The 17,365-nt window shown below is 43.5% G+C and overlaps 1 protein-coding gene across 1 annotated transcript; it reads right to left on the bottom strand.

Annotated features, from left to right (window-relative positions):
- Positions 1 to 10,575: 10,575 nt before the first annotated feature.
- On the bottom strand, positions 10,576 to 16,651 carry fbxl22 (F-box and leucine-rich repeat protein 22). The gene is made up of 2 exons (XM_084059198.1): positions 16,274 to 16,651; positions 10,576 to 11,178 (listed from the first exon to the last, which is right to left on the bottom strand). The coding sequence occupies exons 1-2, from the start codon at positions 16,609 to 16,611 to the stop codon at positions 10,827 to 10,829; spliced, it is 690 nt and encodes a 229-aa protein (XP_083915324.1). The 5' UTR covers positions 16,612 to 16,651; the 3' UTR covers positions 10,576 to 10,826.
- Between the last annotated feature and the right edge of the window lie 714 nt (positions 16,652 to 17,365).

Here is a 17,365-nt window from a genome sequence, read left to right as displayed (position 1 = left end):
TTTCGAAATCTTGAGAATTTCCAGACATAATGACATGCCCAGAAATAGGCTTGTTTGTTACCACCGCACTCTGACTTCTCTGGTGCGATATCCTCTTAGATTAACAACATTTATAAAGGTAACGGTGGCACTCAAGAGTGAGTCAGTATGTGACACACTGACGAAATAAGGACACCAGTTTGAAAGTGGTTCAACATGGTAGAATGTGTGAATGAAAGGGTTGGGGGTTAGATAACAGCCTGCCCCAGACAGTGACATTACCCTATGGGTTGTGAAAAGCAGCACGTTTATTGATGTGCTGGCGAGTCCCCCAGGGGCAACCGGTTCCACTGTTCCACATCTGATATCAAGACTGAGGGCTCAGATGTCCCGCGCCTTTGCTTTATCCTCTGCTCTGAATAAGACTCGGATCAGCATCGCCACTCCCGGCCTCGGGCCCTGTTCCATACATGCACAAACCTGTGCACACGCACACACACACACACGCACGCACACACACACACACACACACACACACACACACACACACACACACACACACACACACACACACACACACACACACACACACACACACACACACACACACACACACACACAGAGAAATATTATGTTACAAGTAAAAGTCCTGCACTTAAAATTTTATATAAGTAAAACTACAAAGCAGCCAGCGTAAAAGTGCTCATTATGCAGAATGGCTGCTTTCAGAATAATGAATATGACTTTTTAAAGCATGATTATTTTATATTGTTAATCTGAATCTACAAAGTAAAGGCATCAAATAACTGTAGTGGAGTAAAAAAGTACATTTGCCTCCAAAATGAAATACAGTAAACTAGAGTAAAGTAGCGGAAAATGGAAGTAAAATACATATACCTCAAAATGTTACTTTATTATATATATATATATATATATAATATATAATATACTGTATATATATATTATATATATAGAAGCACACATGCACACATGTGCATTTATCACGCACAGGCAAACAAAGGGAAAATATAGCTGCAAGCAGCAATGAGCGGTTTCGAGAATAATGGCAGACTGGCAGACTGTGACAGAGTGGCAGACTGGCAGACTGGCAGACTTTGACAGAGTGGCAGACTGGCAGACTGTGACAGAGTGGCAGACTGGCAGACTGGCAGACTGTGACAGACTGTGGCAGACTGGCAGACTGGCAGACAGACAGACTGTGGCAGACTGGCAGACTGGCAGACAGACAGACAGTGACAGAGTGGCAGACTGGCAGACTGTGACAGACTGGCAGACTGGCAGACTGTGACAGAGTGGCAGACAGACAAACAGACAGACTGTGACAGAGTGGCAGAGTGGCAGACTGGCAGACAGACAGACAGTGACAGAGTGGCAGACTGGCAGACAGACAGACTGTGGCAGACTGGCAGACTGGCAGACAGACAGACAGTGACAGAGTGGCAGACAGACAGACAGTGACAGAGTGGCAGACTGGCAGACAGACAGACAGTGACAGAGTGGCAGACTGGCAGACAGACAGACTGTGACAGAGTGACAGAGTGGCAGACTGGCAGACAGACAGACAGACAGTGACAGAGTGGCAGACTGGCAGACAGACAGACAGTGACAGAGTGGCAGACTGGCAGACAGACAGACAGTGACAGAGAGAGAGAGAGAGAGAGAGAGAGAGAGAGAGGGAGAGGGAGAGGGAGAGGGAGAGAGAGAGAGAAGGGGAGAGAGAGAGAGAGAGAGAGAGAGAGAGAGAGAGAGAGAGAGAGAGAGAGAGAGAGAGAGAGAGAGAGAGAGAGAGAGAGAGAGAGAGAGAGAGAGAGAGAGAGAGAGAGAGAGAGAGAAAAGAAAGAGAGAGAGAGAGAGAGAGAGAGGGAGAGAGAGAGAGAGGCAGTGAGAAAGAGAGGCAGTAAGAGAGAGAGCGAGAGAGAAGAAGTGAACATGCATTAATTAACAAAGTCATGATTTTTGTTCAGTAAATTATATTTGGACCGGTTAAATTGAGGTTTGAACCAGGGACCTATAGACTTGTGGGTAGACAGTGTAAAGGATAAGGATAATTCCAGGTCCGTTCATGAAAGTCCTTGCGGTCTTGTTTCCAATGAGGGCCTGTGAGCAATTAGGGGTTAAGAGTCTTGCTCAGAGACAAATTTCATTTCATCGACACATTTGCTGGCCTGGCCTGGAATCGTACCTGGGGCAACCAGGGCCTCTGGCTCCCTAGGTGGGCTCACTAACCACTCAGCTATGGCCACAGTACAGACTGAACCATTGGATAGACAGAATTGGATTTCATATGTGGTAAGTTATCATACAGCATGGGTTGCTTATTATATACATACAAGCTCATAACGCGTCACATTGTAGATCGGCTGTATGTGGTTACTGTAGGTGTTGTATTAATAATTACATCTGCAAAGTAACAAGTAACTAAAGCTGTCATCTGCTGTAATTGTAGTAGAGTAGAGTAGTAAAGTAAAAGTACCTAAAAATTGTACTGTGCATGTGGCAGGTGTGATTGGTGATGAGTGAGAGGGGTGGATCCAATCCATGGGAATAGGGGGAATTCCAAATGATGATCACCTCAACGCATTGTTGGGGACAGGGATCGAACCAGCGACCTATGGATTTACAGGCTGCCTCTCTTCTCATTGAGCTAGAGATATGGCCTCCCTGATGGTGTCTGTTGATATCTATAGGTTTTTCCGTCCATTATGAACCAAGCCTCTATTTCGCTAACTACTGTAGATCACTGGTTCACAAAACATTTACCAATAAAGTTTTTTTTTTTGTCTCCTCGGACTGGAAACTAGTGAAAATAGTCGACCTACAAGCTCACAACGCGTTGCTATCTGAAAAGTTGTGAGATTGTAGATCGGCTATTTTCACAAGAAAGTATGTCATACATAAAAAACAACTACTCTCAAAAAAGCATTTCATGTTATTGTTTAAAAATTGCACATGTCTGAATTAACAGGGTCATGTTTTGTATAATGCAATATAAATGTAAACTGTAATCAGTGGGATTTGAACCAGGGACCTTCGGCACATGAGGCTCACACTCTACTGGTGGAGCTATTGAATCGACAGCATCAGATAGTGAGAAAGGAGAATCCAACAACACAAAACAAAAGGGCAAATGAATTACGTCATACATTGAAAATAACTACTTTCAAGTATGCATTTCTCGTTATCTTTAACAATTGCACATGCATTGATACAGTCATGTTGTGTGCAATGCAATTGAGTTGAGGTCTGCATGAGGTGAGATTTGAACCAGCGACCCTGTGGTATCAAGGCAGATGATTAAGCCATTGGGCCAACAGACCCGAACTGATGAAAAAGGAGTTCACACACATGACACACTTTCACGCAAATTGCTCAGAAATGCTGGATTTAAATGTTTTTCAAACTGCTCAAAATTGCAGACAATCTAAGGGCGGAGCTTACTGGTCAAAGTGATAGATATGTTCCTCATTGATACAGTCATGTTGTGTGCAATGCAATTATAATGAAGTCTACCTGAGGTGGGATTCGAACCAGCAACCCTGTGGTTTCAAGGCAGATGATTAAGCTATCAAGCTATTGAACCTACACACCTGAACTAGTGAAAAGGGAGTTCAAACACATGACACACTTTCACGCAAATTGCTCAGAAATCCTGGATTTAAATGTTTTTCAAACTGCTCAAAATTGCAGACAATCTAAGGGCAGAGCTTACTGGTCAAAGTGATACATGTGTTCCTCATGAGTCAAGGCACATGTGTAAGCAGGTTTAACGGCTGTCGGCCAAACGAGGCATGACTTTTGCCTGTTTAAAGTTTGCATTTTCCAAAAATTGCTATAGCGCCCCCCTTTGACCAATTGGAGTAAGATTGGTTTCAGTGATACTTGGAAGGACCCTCTACAATATTGCAAAGTGTCAAACAAATGTGAGTCTGCATGTATGTGTTAGGGGCAGATGAATAATTTAAAAAAAGCTGCAATTTTCATTGGCTTATAAAAGCTTAACGTTTTCACTTATGGAAAATCCGCTAAGTTACGTCTGTCGGCATTGGTCCAAAGTTCATGTGTATACAGTTTCGTACAGATTGCTCATAAATCCCAGGAGGAGTAGGCTTTTTACTGCTTTTTACTGCTTTTCATAGAATTCGAAATGGTGGGAGATCTAAAGGTCAGAGGTCAAAAGTCAGAGTGTGAAAGTTGTTAGGCATGAGGAGACGCATGTGTGCATCGAAGTTTCATGGCTGTGGGTCAAACAGGGCATGAGTTGTACCTGTTCAAAGTTGGCATATTTCAATTGAGTGCTACAGCGCCACCCTTTGGCCAATGTTTGTGAGTTTCGGGTTTTCGCCGTTTGGCATAGCCCTCTACCATATTGCCGAATTTCATAAGAAGTGACCAGGCGGTTAGGCCAGAACTGGCAAAAACGGCGGAAGAATAATAATAATAATGAAAGCCAAGGAATGTAATAGGGTTCGAAGCCTTACAGGCTCTCGAAACCTAATAAAATGTGCTGTCAAAAAGCCAAAAAGTCCAACTCCTCCCTCATTCCTTTTCTCTCCCTTACCCCCACCCCGCCCCCACCACACCACACCACCACCTTTAGTGCATGAGTGAGTAATCAGTGGGTGGATACTGGAAATGCCTCCCATGGCAGACCTTATAAGGCAGACAGGAAGCTGCTGATTTCGGGTTTCAGTGCTCAAATTGCTGCCCCTTTACTTTGGTTCCCCCCCCCCTCCCTCTATTAGCACCAGCTTCCTGCCTTTATCATCTCATGTTTCACATAGGGGGAAAAAATGGCCCTACACTACACTACAAAATCCTGAGTGTCAGATTAACTCTAAAACCCAAACGGTTACGGGACCATTTATACACTCAAGAGTTGAAATGACAGTCAGGATTTTGCAGCGTATGCTGATAGTATAACCGACTCTCAAATCAGCAAGGCTGGAGACAAAGCACTTGCTCTTTCTCTGGTCCCATTCAAACTATGATGACATTACATTATTGTGTGGAGAAATAGCCTCTGCGTCTGGTTAATGGCAGGATGCAGCCCTTATTGTACTTCCATTTTCACATTTCACATGGCGTGTGGAGCGTTTATTGAGGCCTTGGACATTTATTGATTTAGGATTAAAACTGATAACATTAACTCCCTGACAGAGCTGATTAATGAGGCACTGTTGTTCTGAAGCCAGCGAAAGAGCCTGTCTCGCCGTGTGGAATCAATTCCAGTAGATTAACATTCCACTGTTGTCTAAAGTGAAGTTTTTAGAAGTCATTTGGAGACAGTTAAGAAATCAAAAGAAGCACTCCACTTGGCTGGCAAAGGAGTAAAGAGACTGAACTTTCCACAATGGCCCCACAAAATCATAATCAAGTGTTATCTAACTTATTTGGACTCATGGTATCTTCAAATGACTGTGATTTTTTTTCTTCTTTTTTATGTAACGCCCTCTTAGTAAGCCAAGCATGAATTAATCACAGGCTTAAGATCAAAGTCACAGCTGTGGAGAAGCTAGTTTGGAGAGACCAGAGGTTCTATCCATGGTGTACTACAGAGAAATAGACTACCTACCTTTGTTCTCACAGTTTCATTTGCATTACGTCAACTGTATCAGTGTTTATAGGGAAATTCCACTCTGAGTCTCTCTTGCACGTGAAGAAAAGTTGCTTATCTACTTAGTAAAGTGAGCTCACAGCTTATGTAGCCTACATAATCAGTCCAGACATATAGTAGCCGGAACTGCACTGAAGGCTACTCCTTCCACCCAGCTTTACAAAGTACAAAATATTAGGAAAACAATTAAAAGAAACACCTCCACCACTGGCCCACCTTGATCTGAATGGATACATTATTGTAATGTTGCTTTGCAGTGGAATTTGCCTTTAAGGGAGCTTGTTTACTTCAGGGTGAGATAAGACTTCATCTTTTGAATCCTATTTTTAAATGCGCTTATGCATCTCCTTTTCTGTGTTGGACGTCCTGGGCGCTTGAGACCACCTGAAGAGAGCAAAACAGCTGATTAAAAATGATTAGTTTGTTAATTGCTTGCTTTGGTGGAATATTTTAAATGAAAAGTTGTTATTCAAATAGTGCCGGGTCAGTAAATTGAAACAATCCCCTGGGATGAGGCTTTGTTTTTTTCTGTCAGGACAACACCATTTTAATCTAATTCTTGTGCATTTAAATTGGTAGCTGGGCATGTTGGAGGAAAGCCAGTGGAAACGATTTGCACTGTTGTGTTTGCTTCATACCCCCATCCACCTGACCCCCGGTCAGGTGGATTACTTTATTGACACTCCATCAGCAAACAGAGGTGAAATCCTAAATATCATGAGCCCCATGGAAAAGTAACGCCAGAAGTTAGGGCAGGAAAGCCTGCAGCGTAACCTCCCCCAGTGATCCAGCATAAAGTACCGGTCAGGGATTGGCAGGTTTTGTTCTTTCTCTCTCCTTTTTTTAAATATTTTTTTTTTATAATTCTTGGGTGCATAAATCCATATATTGGACATACAAAAGGAGTTACTCTAGTTAAGATGAAACTAAACTAGATCTTAGTCATCTCTTTAAGAGGAAACTCCACACATGGGCTTTTGAACACAAACCTCAAAACAGCATGGTCTTAAATGAAGTATAATTACTGAGTGTGGGCTGTTTGAAGACAATGAATCCCCTTCCCCAAAACCAAAGAGCTCCCCCTGTCTCCCGTTTCTTGCATTGGTTGTCTCAGCCAATTTTAGCCCCCACACACCCCACCTCATGCAGACAGGCAGGCATATGGAGTCCTCATTTGATCCCTGCAGCAAGGTTTACATAAGGTCAGGGCTGGTGTTATGATACTGTGAATGAGCTCTTGGTACAGGGAAATAAAACAGGCCATCAGTGCCAAGAGCACTGCTGGATCTGGCAGTAGAATTCTATGCATAAAGGGAGGATTTCATGTTTAAACAAACGTACAAGGACTTATTGCACAGACCCAAATTCCATTGGTGTGTATATTATGGTTCCAGATAATGATTCAATTACTAAATTGTGATTCAATTACTACGTTGCGCTCTCTCTCTCTCTCTCTCTCTCTCACTCACTCACACACACACACAGTTCTGTTGAGTGGTAGTAATGTGAAGTCCTCTGGAAAGTTTCCTCATTGGTGTCCTGATTTAGAGACACAGTCACCCACTGCACAATGTGAAAACAGCCACCGGTTCAGAGCTAACAGCTGTACTCAATTCGTGGCTTTAACTCATGCATATAGTTCCTGTTACAGTATGTTGTTTAGTTGCCAACTAGATTTTCTCCTGCAAGCTTATTGAACTGATGTTTGCAGCATGGTACCCACAGCACAAGCCAGACAGAAAATTACTAGGACCATATGTGCACGTTTCCTGTACTGAAATATAGGCTAAAAAGTCACATGAGGACATGTAGCAGGGCTTGCATGACTCATTTGCATTTCAAACTGAACGGCTCAAACAAGGAGTCAGATAACAGTTTCTAAAATTACCGTAAAGAAATGGGAAGGCAGCTATGGTTGAAAAAAGTTAAAACAAAGCTACTTATGGAGCCATAATCACATTAATTGATTTTAATGACAAACATATTTGCAACAGGTCTGTCCAGTTTCTCTCCTGTCTTCCTTTGAAATAACTCTGCTGTTTGAAAAAGAGAAGCGGAAGGCTTGATGCAGTCATACAAGCCCTTAGCTGTAGTGTGGCCAAGTACTGCAGGCAGCCGGATGTGACTCCAGGTGATTCTGCAAGACACACCTGGAACTCATAATGCTAAATGATTACTCTTGGCAGCTGGGAATCACTACAGCAGGGGTCTTCAACAGGGGCTCCGGGACCCCTAGGAGGTCCTCAGAGATACTGCAGGGGGGCCACCAAATCTTTGTGTGATAGGGACTTTATTTTTTTATTTTTTACATTAACCCTCACATCCCTATTCTGGGGGAACTTTAGCAGAAAATAGCAGACCTACAAGCTCACAACGTGCAACGCGTTGTGAGCTATTTCGGTTTGGTGTACCCTGTACAGGGAAAAAAGAGCGGACCAAGTACCGAGCTAAAGGTCAATTTTACAAAGTATTGAAGGTTTTAGTGGTTAAATGTCTGAAAATACACATTAACATGAATCCAATATATAGTGGAGGATCCCTGCTTCATCTCTCTCTCAGCTAAGGGGTCCTTATCCTGAAAAACGACCCCTGCACTGCAGAATTACTGTTGAGGCCTAATTGTAACCGTTTAGATAATACCATATGTTGCCTGGCTGCTAACCAGTGTTCTTTCTATATCTGTGCAATCACAGAGGTACTGTATACAGTTTGTTTTTTGAAAATCTATCAGGTTATTGAACCTTTGACCTTATGGTAGGTTCTAGAGAGGGACTCTAGAGTCCTCTTTTCGAATGCAGAGTTGACAACTTAATAAACAAATATTCTCTCTCAGCTGGAGTGATGTGCAATTCGGCATCAAACTTTGAGTTTGCACAATCCATCCCACTCCGCCCTAATTTTTTCTTATTGGCCTCATGGTGGCATTATAACTCTTGACTCTTGAACCTGATTTTTCATATTCCATTCCAATGGCCTAGATGATTGCTTTCCAAATTTTGCAGGAGGGGCCCATAAAAAAAGAAAGATCATTAACACAGCAAACTACACCAAATTGAGGAGCCTCTATATAACATAGAGGCAATAAGCAATTTCACTTACACCGATAGGGGGCACCACAACTGCTACAACACTGTTGCAGAAACATGATCCCCCACCAAATTTGGTACAAATGATCTTGAGTCATGTGACAATGACCGTCAATCATAGTTTTGATATTCCATGCTGTTTGCCTGTAATTGCCCTCAAAAAGTATGTGAGGGACTATTTATTAAGATTAAAAGGAAGAAAAAAACACCATATGATGAACGCAACATCCAAACAACCCCAAAATTGTTATCACAGGTTGAGCGGCCTCTATTGAGTGCACATTCAAAATCACTTTCACTTCTGCCCACAGAGGGCGTAAATTGGGTAAAGTTGCACCGTATGTTAGAAATGCTATCCCTCAGTACCAACTTAAAATGGAACATCTGAACTGTTCTAGAAAAATAAATGAAGCAGGTGTAATTCAAGGCAAGTCCAAGCTACATAAACATGAAGGGTTGTGTTCTAGCACCACTTCACCAACAGTATTTGCAAGACGCATTGAATTAGTACTGGTGCAGATATAAGAGTAAAGGAGTTCAGCCTCACTAGCGTTGCGAATGTGATTTACTAATTATAAACTTGTAAATAAAAGTACTTTCTAGTGCTGCAAATGTGGCTTATTACTGCACAGGTCTTATGCCATCATGGTAATGAAGTTGGTGATGGATTGTGTACACACACAAACACTGTGTATTTTGCGGTATGTAATAATAACATGCTTCCTCCTAGCTGTCACACCGCAGGCAGATTGACCCAAGGGAACTCTTCTTAGTGCAGAAGGTACTAATAAAAGCAATGCAGATTACACTCTCAGTTGCCTTCTCTTCTCATTACAACAGTTAAACTGGGAATAATGTCAGACGAGTATGAAGGTGTATTTTTAAATAATCAAACAGTTGTCAGTTGTCAACGTGATATGAACGCACACATTTAAAAAAAATCACACCCTGTGTGAAGGAAGCGGTGCCTTTGGGGCGGGGCTTAACTCATTTCAGCTCGTCCCTATTGGTGGTCTGAGTCCACTTACCAAATATGTACTTGGTAGCATGCTGCAAACTGGAATAATGGCTGTTTAAAGCCCAGCCAATGGGCAGACAGAGGGGGCGGGGCTTAAGTAATTACAGTTCGTCCCTATTGGTGGTTTTAGTCCATGTACAAAATGTGTACTCCGTAGCATGCTGCGAATTTGAGTTATGGCTGTTTAAAGGCCAGCCAATGGGAAGACAGAGGGGGCGGGGCTTCAGCAATTCATGCTCGTCCCTATTGGTGGTGTAAGTCCACATACCAAATTTGGACTTGGTGGCATGCTGCAAACTGGAGTTATAGCTGTTTAAAATCCCGTGCTCATCCCGTGCTCATACGGGCGGACGGACATAACATACGCTGGGGGTCCCTGGAACCCTGGGGCGGGGCTTCAGCAATTCATGCTCGTCCCTATTGGTGGTCTAAGTCCACATACCAAATTTGGACTTGGTGGCATGCTGCAAACTGGAGTTATAGCTGTTTAAAATCCCGTGCTCATACGGACGGACGGACATAACATACGCTGGGGGTCCCTGGACCCCTCTTTGATAACCAGTGGCACGTGTGGCCAATGAGAGGAGAGATGGCATAGGCAATCTCCAAGTCCGTGTGTGTGTGTGTGCGTGTGTTTGTATGTGTTGCTTCTTTGCCGTGCTCATCCCGTGCTCATACGGACGGACGGACGGACGGACGGACGGACGGACGGACGGACGGACATACGGACAAAGTCAAACGTAGAGCGGTTGGCACCGCTAAAAATGTAAGGACAAATGTTTTTATTCAAAAGTTTTATTAAGACTTCGTCCCTCCAATGAGAAGAACTTTCAATATAAATCAAAGACGTAGCAGAATGTCTCTTTCATAAGGAACAGTAATATTTAAAAAAAACTGTGTATGAAATAAATAAAATAAATATAAAAGTGTAAAAAACCCAAAACTATTTGTATCAACATTCCCATTAAATACAGACACACACGTCAAACAAACAATCATAGCCATAGTGATGACTTGGGGAAAGTAGCAGAATGGAGAGCAGAGCAGAGCTGTCCTTGCAGTGCTCCTCCTTGTGGTCCCTGAGAAAGGCCTGCATGCAGCACTGCTATCAGGAGAACAGCAGGACCTTCTGCAGCGTCCTCCTGAGCTGCACCCTCTCGTCGGGCTTAAAGTCCGGTATCATGTCGCCGCTCCTCACCGCGCTCAGCTGAACGCCGGGCCTCCTCTCCCGGATGGCCCGCAGCCCCGCCTGCGTGACGTTCCGGCAGAAGTCCACCTGGACCTCGAGCAGGCTGCCGCCGCCGTGGGCCGCCACCGCCCGCAGTGTGCGGTCGGTGACGCGGACGCAGTTCTCTAGGTGGAGGCGACGGAGCTTTCCGCAGGCCTGCAGCACGGCGATCACGTCCTCGTCGGTGATGTGTCCACAGCCAGACAAGGTCAGAGACTGCAGGTTGGGGCACCTGTCAGAGAGAGAGAGAGCAGTCAGCCAGGATGAACATCATCATTACCAGTGACTGAATAACACACAAGACACACACATCATATGAGGTGGAGAGCAATAAATGACCCATTCTGTGTAATTCTTGGCCACCAGGCCTTAGGGCACATCGCCTAGCCGAAAGGGATTAGTTTGTTTGGCCAATGACTCATCTTGAGTAAGCAATGCTTTGTGGCGTGTGTGCCGATTGTGAGAAGAATACATCTCAAGTGTTTGGAACAGAATCAGATAACAGCACATAGCATATGGATGGGGGCCCTGATCTGAGCCATTATGTCAATGGCTTGTAAACGACACCATTGACAGACAGCAACATGATCCATCTCACAATAGAGCAGTTTAATACAGAGACCGAGCCATCCTTTCTTCATGCTATCCTTTCTTTCTTTATGTGCAGTCCCATTGGGCATATGTGCTCCTGTGCAGTACACTGTAAAATCCTGAGCTACACATAAGCCTACACAACTTTGTAAAAGAACGACACAAAACAGAGGTCCTGTAGCACTGAACAATTTGAGGATGTTTGACGAAATTGCAGAAACGGACAGTTTTACATACTTTAATAAAATAAAGAAATGGAAAAATGATGTCAAATGAGAGTGGCGGATCGTTGCAGTAAATCAAGGATTTATATGTTGCTTCTGGGTGTCGGGGGAAGTGCTGTAACCAACTGGAAAGCGCACAATGCAGCGCTGGGCCTGAACAGGGCTGGCAGACAGACACAGCTGATGGCAGCAGCTCAGGGGGGGGATGTCATTCCCGTTCACTGATGCAGATTACATAAAGACTTACATAATCTTTCTACACTTTACCACATGTGAGGCAAACACATTCCAGTCTCCGTCGAGCACTGTGTGGGTATACCGTCCCAATAACCTTTGTACAGTACATGGGGCAAGAACAGCACAATCCACGTGCCCCCTGTTTCATTGTTGCAAGGGGGGCCAATTCCGGGCTTTATCAGCGGATGTGATTGCATGGTGTTGACACAGAGGGAACCGGAGGAATTTTCGAATGACAAGAGCTCAAAGCCAGGGGTATTTTTGTAGAGGTCCAGTTGGTGTGTGTGAATAGTGGTGGTTATAAGTCAGCGTGGGGGGGGGCACGTTGGAGGGATGAATAGAGGTAAACAGGAATAAAAGCCTCATCAAACACTGTTACATAATGACTCGCCCTGCTCTCATGGCGCCTCCCCACGCTTTGTGCAGATGTTCCCCCCCCCACCCCACAAAAAGGCGTCTACACAACAGTTTCTCATGATTTAGTCTCCTCCTCATCTCTCTCGCTCTCTTTCTGTATATTTTCTGATAGCATGTCCCACTCTATGAGAATGTACATGTATTTGAGTATCCTTCAAAAAACTAAAAACGCTAAATCCCACACTGAATTCAATGGTTACAAGGTGGCATATTTTTTTTTCATAATTTGTCAGTACATTGATAGCTATATAGAAGGACCTCAGTTTCTGTGTACAGATTCCTTCAATCTTTAATTGCTGCCTCAAAACCCTCCTGCAACACCATCCTGTCCATCACACTTATATACAACATGAACACATCACTGCTTTTCAACTGCAAGGTACCAGGGGTGTCATTTGGGGTCCCAGTTAGGGGTGGCAATTGCCATCCCCTAGCATGATCTGCATTTAACCTTAAATTCAGTTATTTTGTGCATATTTTCACCACTGATTTTATTTTGCAGATTAGATTGCAGATTTAATTTTAGGTCGGATTAAAATTCATCTTAATCCACATCTATCCATCTACATGTGATATGTGACACACGTCCTTATAGGCAATTATGTTAAAAAATGTTCGATTTGACTTTTTGTGTGTTCCAAAAATGGTCTACAAGCTCACAACGTGTTGCATAATTTTTTTATAATAGTAACTTTTTTTTTGCCACCCTCAAGGTTTAGTTTTTTATGATCCTCTATTCTGAAATCGACTTGATTCTATTAGCTTCATTTTGCACTGCAGGTAGTAACCCCTCAATGTAGTTGGTTGTCATATGAGACATCCAACCCTCTGCATAGGAGAATGCTCAACATTGCTAAAGTTAAAGCTAACATATTAGGTGAGAAATAGGCCATGCAGTTGCTCAATATTTATTCATTTCACATTTACAATGGCTAAAGCTTTAAAAGTTTGTCAACAGTATTCAGCTTCTATGCAGGGGAGTCCATCGTGACACAAGGATGAAATGAAGCAAGTGACAATTGTCACAGACCAGGCAATCAATAGTGTTTTTAACATCACCTTTTGGTATGGTCTCAGCTGGCTTGGCACCTCAACGGAGGTGATAAAAAAATAGTACCAGATACCAGGAGCTTTGGCCTACTAGTAGTTGAGTCGGCAGAAGACCTAAGTGTGTAACGTGTAAAGTGTAATTTTCTTAGTTTTGAAAACTTCCCCAATCCCCTGTGACAGATTTATTTCATCCTCATTCCTTCATCACCAGTTTCCTGGCATCCTCAGGAATAGATTATAACACTTCTAGCCTTGGGAATGACAGATAAAATATAGCAAGTCATGATGTGGGATTTGCAAAGCCATCTGTTATCTGGGTGCTCTAACAGACAAAGTGAAGGAAAACAAGTTACATCATCCAATTTGTCTCCAAGGTAGCCATTAACATAATCTGCCCTTGCTTTGACAGTTGTTTAATGTCACAGTGAACAGATTTGGTATTTTCTTTCCTCCATCATGTGCTGCATTAATGTCAGCCCTCAGCAGCATTTCCCTAACACTCTCTTACCTCAGATATAGAGTAGCCTACCTATGTTGACATACAGTAAGGCTATACAGTAGCTAGCGCTATAGGGAGCAAGATGTGGTTGAGATGAAGGCAGATCACTGCAAAGCCCATGGCAGGTCTCCAAACCAAGCTCTAAACCCTGTAATTATCTCGCTAATGACCTGTTTGGTTTCCTTAACAGTTATTTTGTCTGGTCAAGTTGTCCGCTAAATTCTAGAGGACCAAGCCATGCATCTAGCATTCACCTCATTGGGTTACAGCATTTTTGTGTTACATTTTCACAACATTCTATTTTGGGAAGTTCTTCTTATCCTACTTTCTATTGCTGCTGTAAATGCTACTGAAACAACTAAATCCACCTTTAGGGTTTAAAGGAATAGTTCACCCAAAAAAAATCTTATTTTCCATCAATTACACACCCATTTTTTTTGTTTTTGACACATTCCTGAGGCAATAATTTGATGACCGGGTGTATTTCCGGTAGGAGACTCAAAGAGACTCCTTTGAGTCTCCTACCGGTACATTAGCATATTTCTGCCGGTAATCAAATCATTGGCTTTGGAATGCGACAAAAACAAAAACATCTCCATCAATTCAATGCTTTATGGGGTGTGTAATTGATAGAAAATAAGATTTTTTTTTTGGTGAACTACTCCTTTACTGAAGTTTCATCTTTATTCACAATATGCCATGACTCATCTTCTTTTCATACCAACGCTTTGTGTGTGAGCAACTGGCTCAAAGACGGTCATTTCAATACACACATTCATTTTATGATTTTTAATTATGCTTGACTATCTTACAAGAAGAAAATATGTTATGCCTCAATGCCCATGGCTGATGCAGCAACAGGCATTAGAGCACTATTAACTTTGAAACAGCATTAAATTACACAGATTGACAGAGTCCTAAAGATATTCTGGTATTTTATGTTTTTTCGCTCAAAAAAAACCACAGATCTGATGTTGGTGTTAGAGAGTATATGTGAAGCCTTATCCGGGAAGAGGCAGACCAACAGACGCACATGCTCATTCCTCTGCCAGCAACAAAGAGCCAATTGTAGGCTCCACCTGCCTGTGTAAATCTTCACAGTCTGCAGGGAAGTGGGAGGGTCTGTGGCCAAATCGCTCTTTATCTCCACCACAGCCTCCCCCCCTTGCCTCTCCTCCTCCTACCCCCAAATCTGTCACGTGCACTTGTTTTCTTTTTCCTTGCAACGATTCTGGAGAGTTTAGCAGAGTGCCATTTTGTGGTGGTTTAAGGGGGTGAGATAGGGACACCAGACAAAGTACGTGGTTCCAGTTTTGACTGGCCTTATGGCTCTCTGGCTCACTTCTCTGGTTTCACAATGCAGGAAATCCTCACGGGGGGGATACAGCGAGCTCATTTTTGCAAAAGAGCCAGGCCCTCCCCTCTTTGGTCTTGTCTCATACAGCTGTAGAGTGTGGCAGTGGCCAGGCTCCCAACACGTCAGTGGTTATTACTGGTTGGCTGGGAGAAATTGTCCAGAGACCTCATTATTCTGTTCAAGGCTGATGCCTCCCTGAAGCTGGCAACTCAGAAGGACAAAAAGTCAATGGAATTGGCGAGATCCTAATTTAAGAAACAATCAAATTAAACTGGGAGATAATGACATTCAAAACGAAAGGTTGGCAGTTCGTTTAACAAGTTTACACAATTGTCACGCTTTTGCGACCTACAGATTAGATACTGTAGTTTGTCTGTCTGTCATGCCAACACAGTGAGGAATCAATGCAGGAAGTAAAACGTGAATGAATGCTCTTATCTAACCTCTGCCTGTGTTATCGCTGTGACAACCCAGAGGGGCTGATTGATTGTGGCAACACTCTTTTCCCTCAACAGTAACTTCCATCATAAGTAGGTCATGTAGGTGGCTAGGTGCTATTTATTCACAGTAAAATCCTCAGTGATAATTTAACTACTTCATAGTAAGTTCTCCCCCTCTTGCAGCATTTAGAGGTAAATATACTGAAGCAAGTCCGTTTGTGTGTGAATGACATGTGATCCATACAGAACTGACACCAAGGTCTGGACTCTCATGTCAGGCAGCTGTCAATTCACCAGTTGCTAAGCTCTCACGAGTTAGTTACAAATAATTAATGCTACATTATGAAACAAAGCCCCCAAGGTGGAACCATAGTACATTTTGCATGTCTCTTTGCTTTTCATCACTGATCTGTAAATATGTTGCTTTCTTCAGCATGCATACCTGGTGTAATTAGATTTAGGATGTGTGGACACGGCACAGGCAAGAAATGCAGGCACGGGCATGAACTCACGTGTGGCAGACGTTGGCCAGGAAACTGCTGACCAGGCTGTCGTGTTTGCTGCAGATGTCCCTCTGGAACGTGCTCTTCATCCAGTCCTCGATGTTGCACACTTGCTGGACCCTGCTGGAGTACCAGCAGACAGTCAGGAAGCGCAGTGAGGGACCCAGCACAAAGTTATCCCTCTTCAGCTGCGATGGGGAGCTAAAGTGCAGCAGCGACCAGAGGCACGGGTCCAGGAAGACCTCGCGGAGCCCATGGCAGGTGAGAGACAGACTCCGCCGGCTGTCCTTGTCCAGGAACGAGAAGAGGTGGAGGAGACACTCGCGGTTGAGCTGGGTGAGCTGCATGCTGGGGCAAGTGACACAGACAGACAGAGAGGCCTCTTTCCCTGAGGGGCAGCAATACGGCCTGCTGACACACGGCAACAATGAGCCTCCAGTCTGTATTGTGTGGCCCAGATACATGATGCCTCCTAAGGCTCACACTTGAGCCCTGCACATATAAGGCCGTGGAACGGGGGTTATTTTGGGAAGACAACTGCCAGCAGCACTGTCAACGATGGAAGTGTTGTGTGTGAGCCACACACTCCCCTTTCCATTTGTCACATGGCTCGCAACAGGAGAGGACAGATGTTTACAGTGGCCTGGCCTAATTCTCTAACAGATATGTATGTGGGGCCTTGCATATATGTATGTATGTATGTATGTGTGTGTGTGTACGTACATACATATTTCTCTGTTATAACAATGCTTCTTGACAATAACTTGGAAAGCCTGTTTATTTCCCATTTAAATGGTGTCCCATTTGTAAGGAACATGCATGTGTGGGATGAGCAGCATGTGACACACACACACACACACACACACACACACACACAAATATATATATATAAACGTTACATATATTTCTCAAAAGAATTAAGGGAATACTTTGATCCCTAATTTGTTTCACCCATTTCATTTCAAAATGTCCTGTGTAGATTAAAATCAGTTGGCAATAGTGTCTGCCTAAAGGAACACTGTACTACTTGTACAGTACACTTCATAGCCACTTAATTAGATACAACTGCTCATGATTAACACATTCAGCCTGCTCCTCCAA

This window comes from Gymnoscopelus microlampas (assembly GCF_963454915.1).
Source record: "Gymnoscopelus microlampas genome assembly, chromosome: 6".
Taxonomy (NCBI): Eukaryota; Metazoa; Chordata; class Actinopteri; order Myctophiformes; family Myctophidae; genus Gymnoscopelus; species Gymnoscopelus microlampas.
The sequence above is the reverse complement of the archived record's forward strand: the minus strand, read 5'-3'. Positions and strand labels throughout refer to the sequence as shown.

Coding starts and splice junctions, on each gene's coding strand:
- fbxl22 (XM_084059198.1), bottom strand. CDS start 16,611: ATGCAGCTCACCCAGCTCAACCGCGAGTGTCTCCTCCACCTCTTCTCG. Junction 11,179..16,273: donor CTGGCCAACGTCTGCCACAC/GTGAGTTCATGC, acceptor TCTCTCTGACAG/GTGCCCCAACCTGCAGTCTC.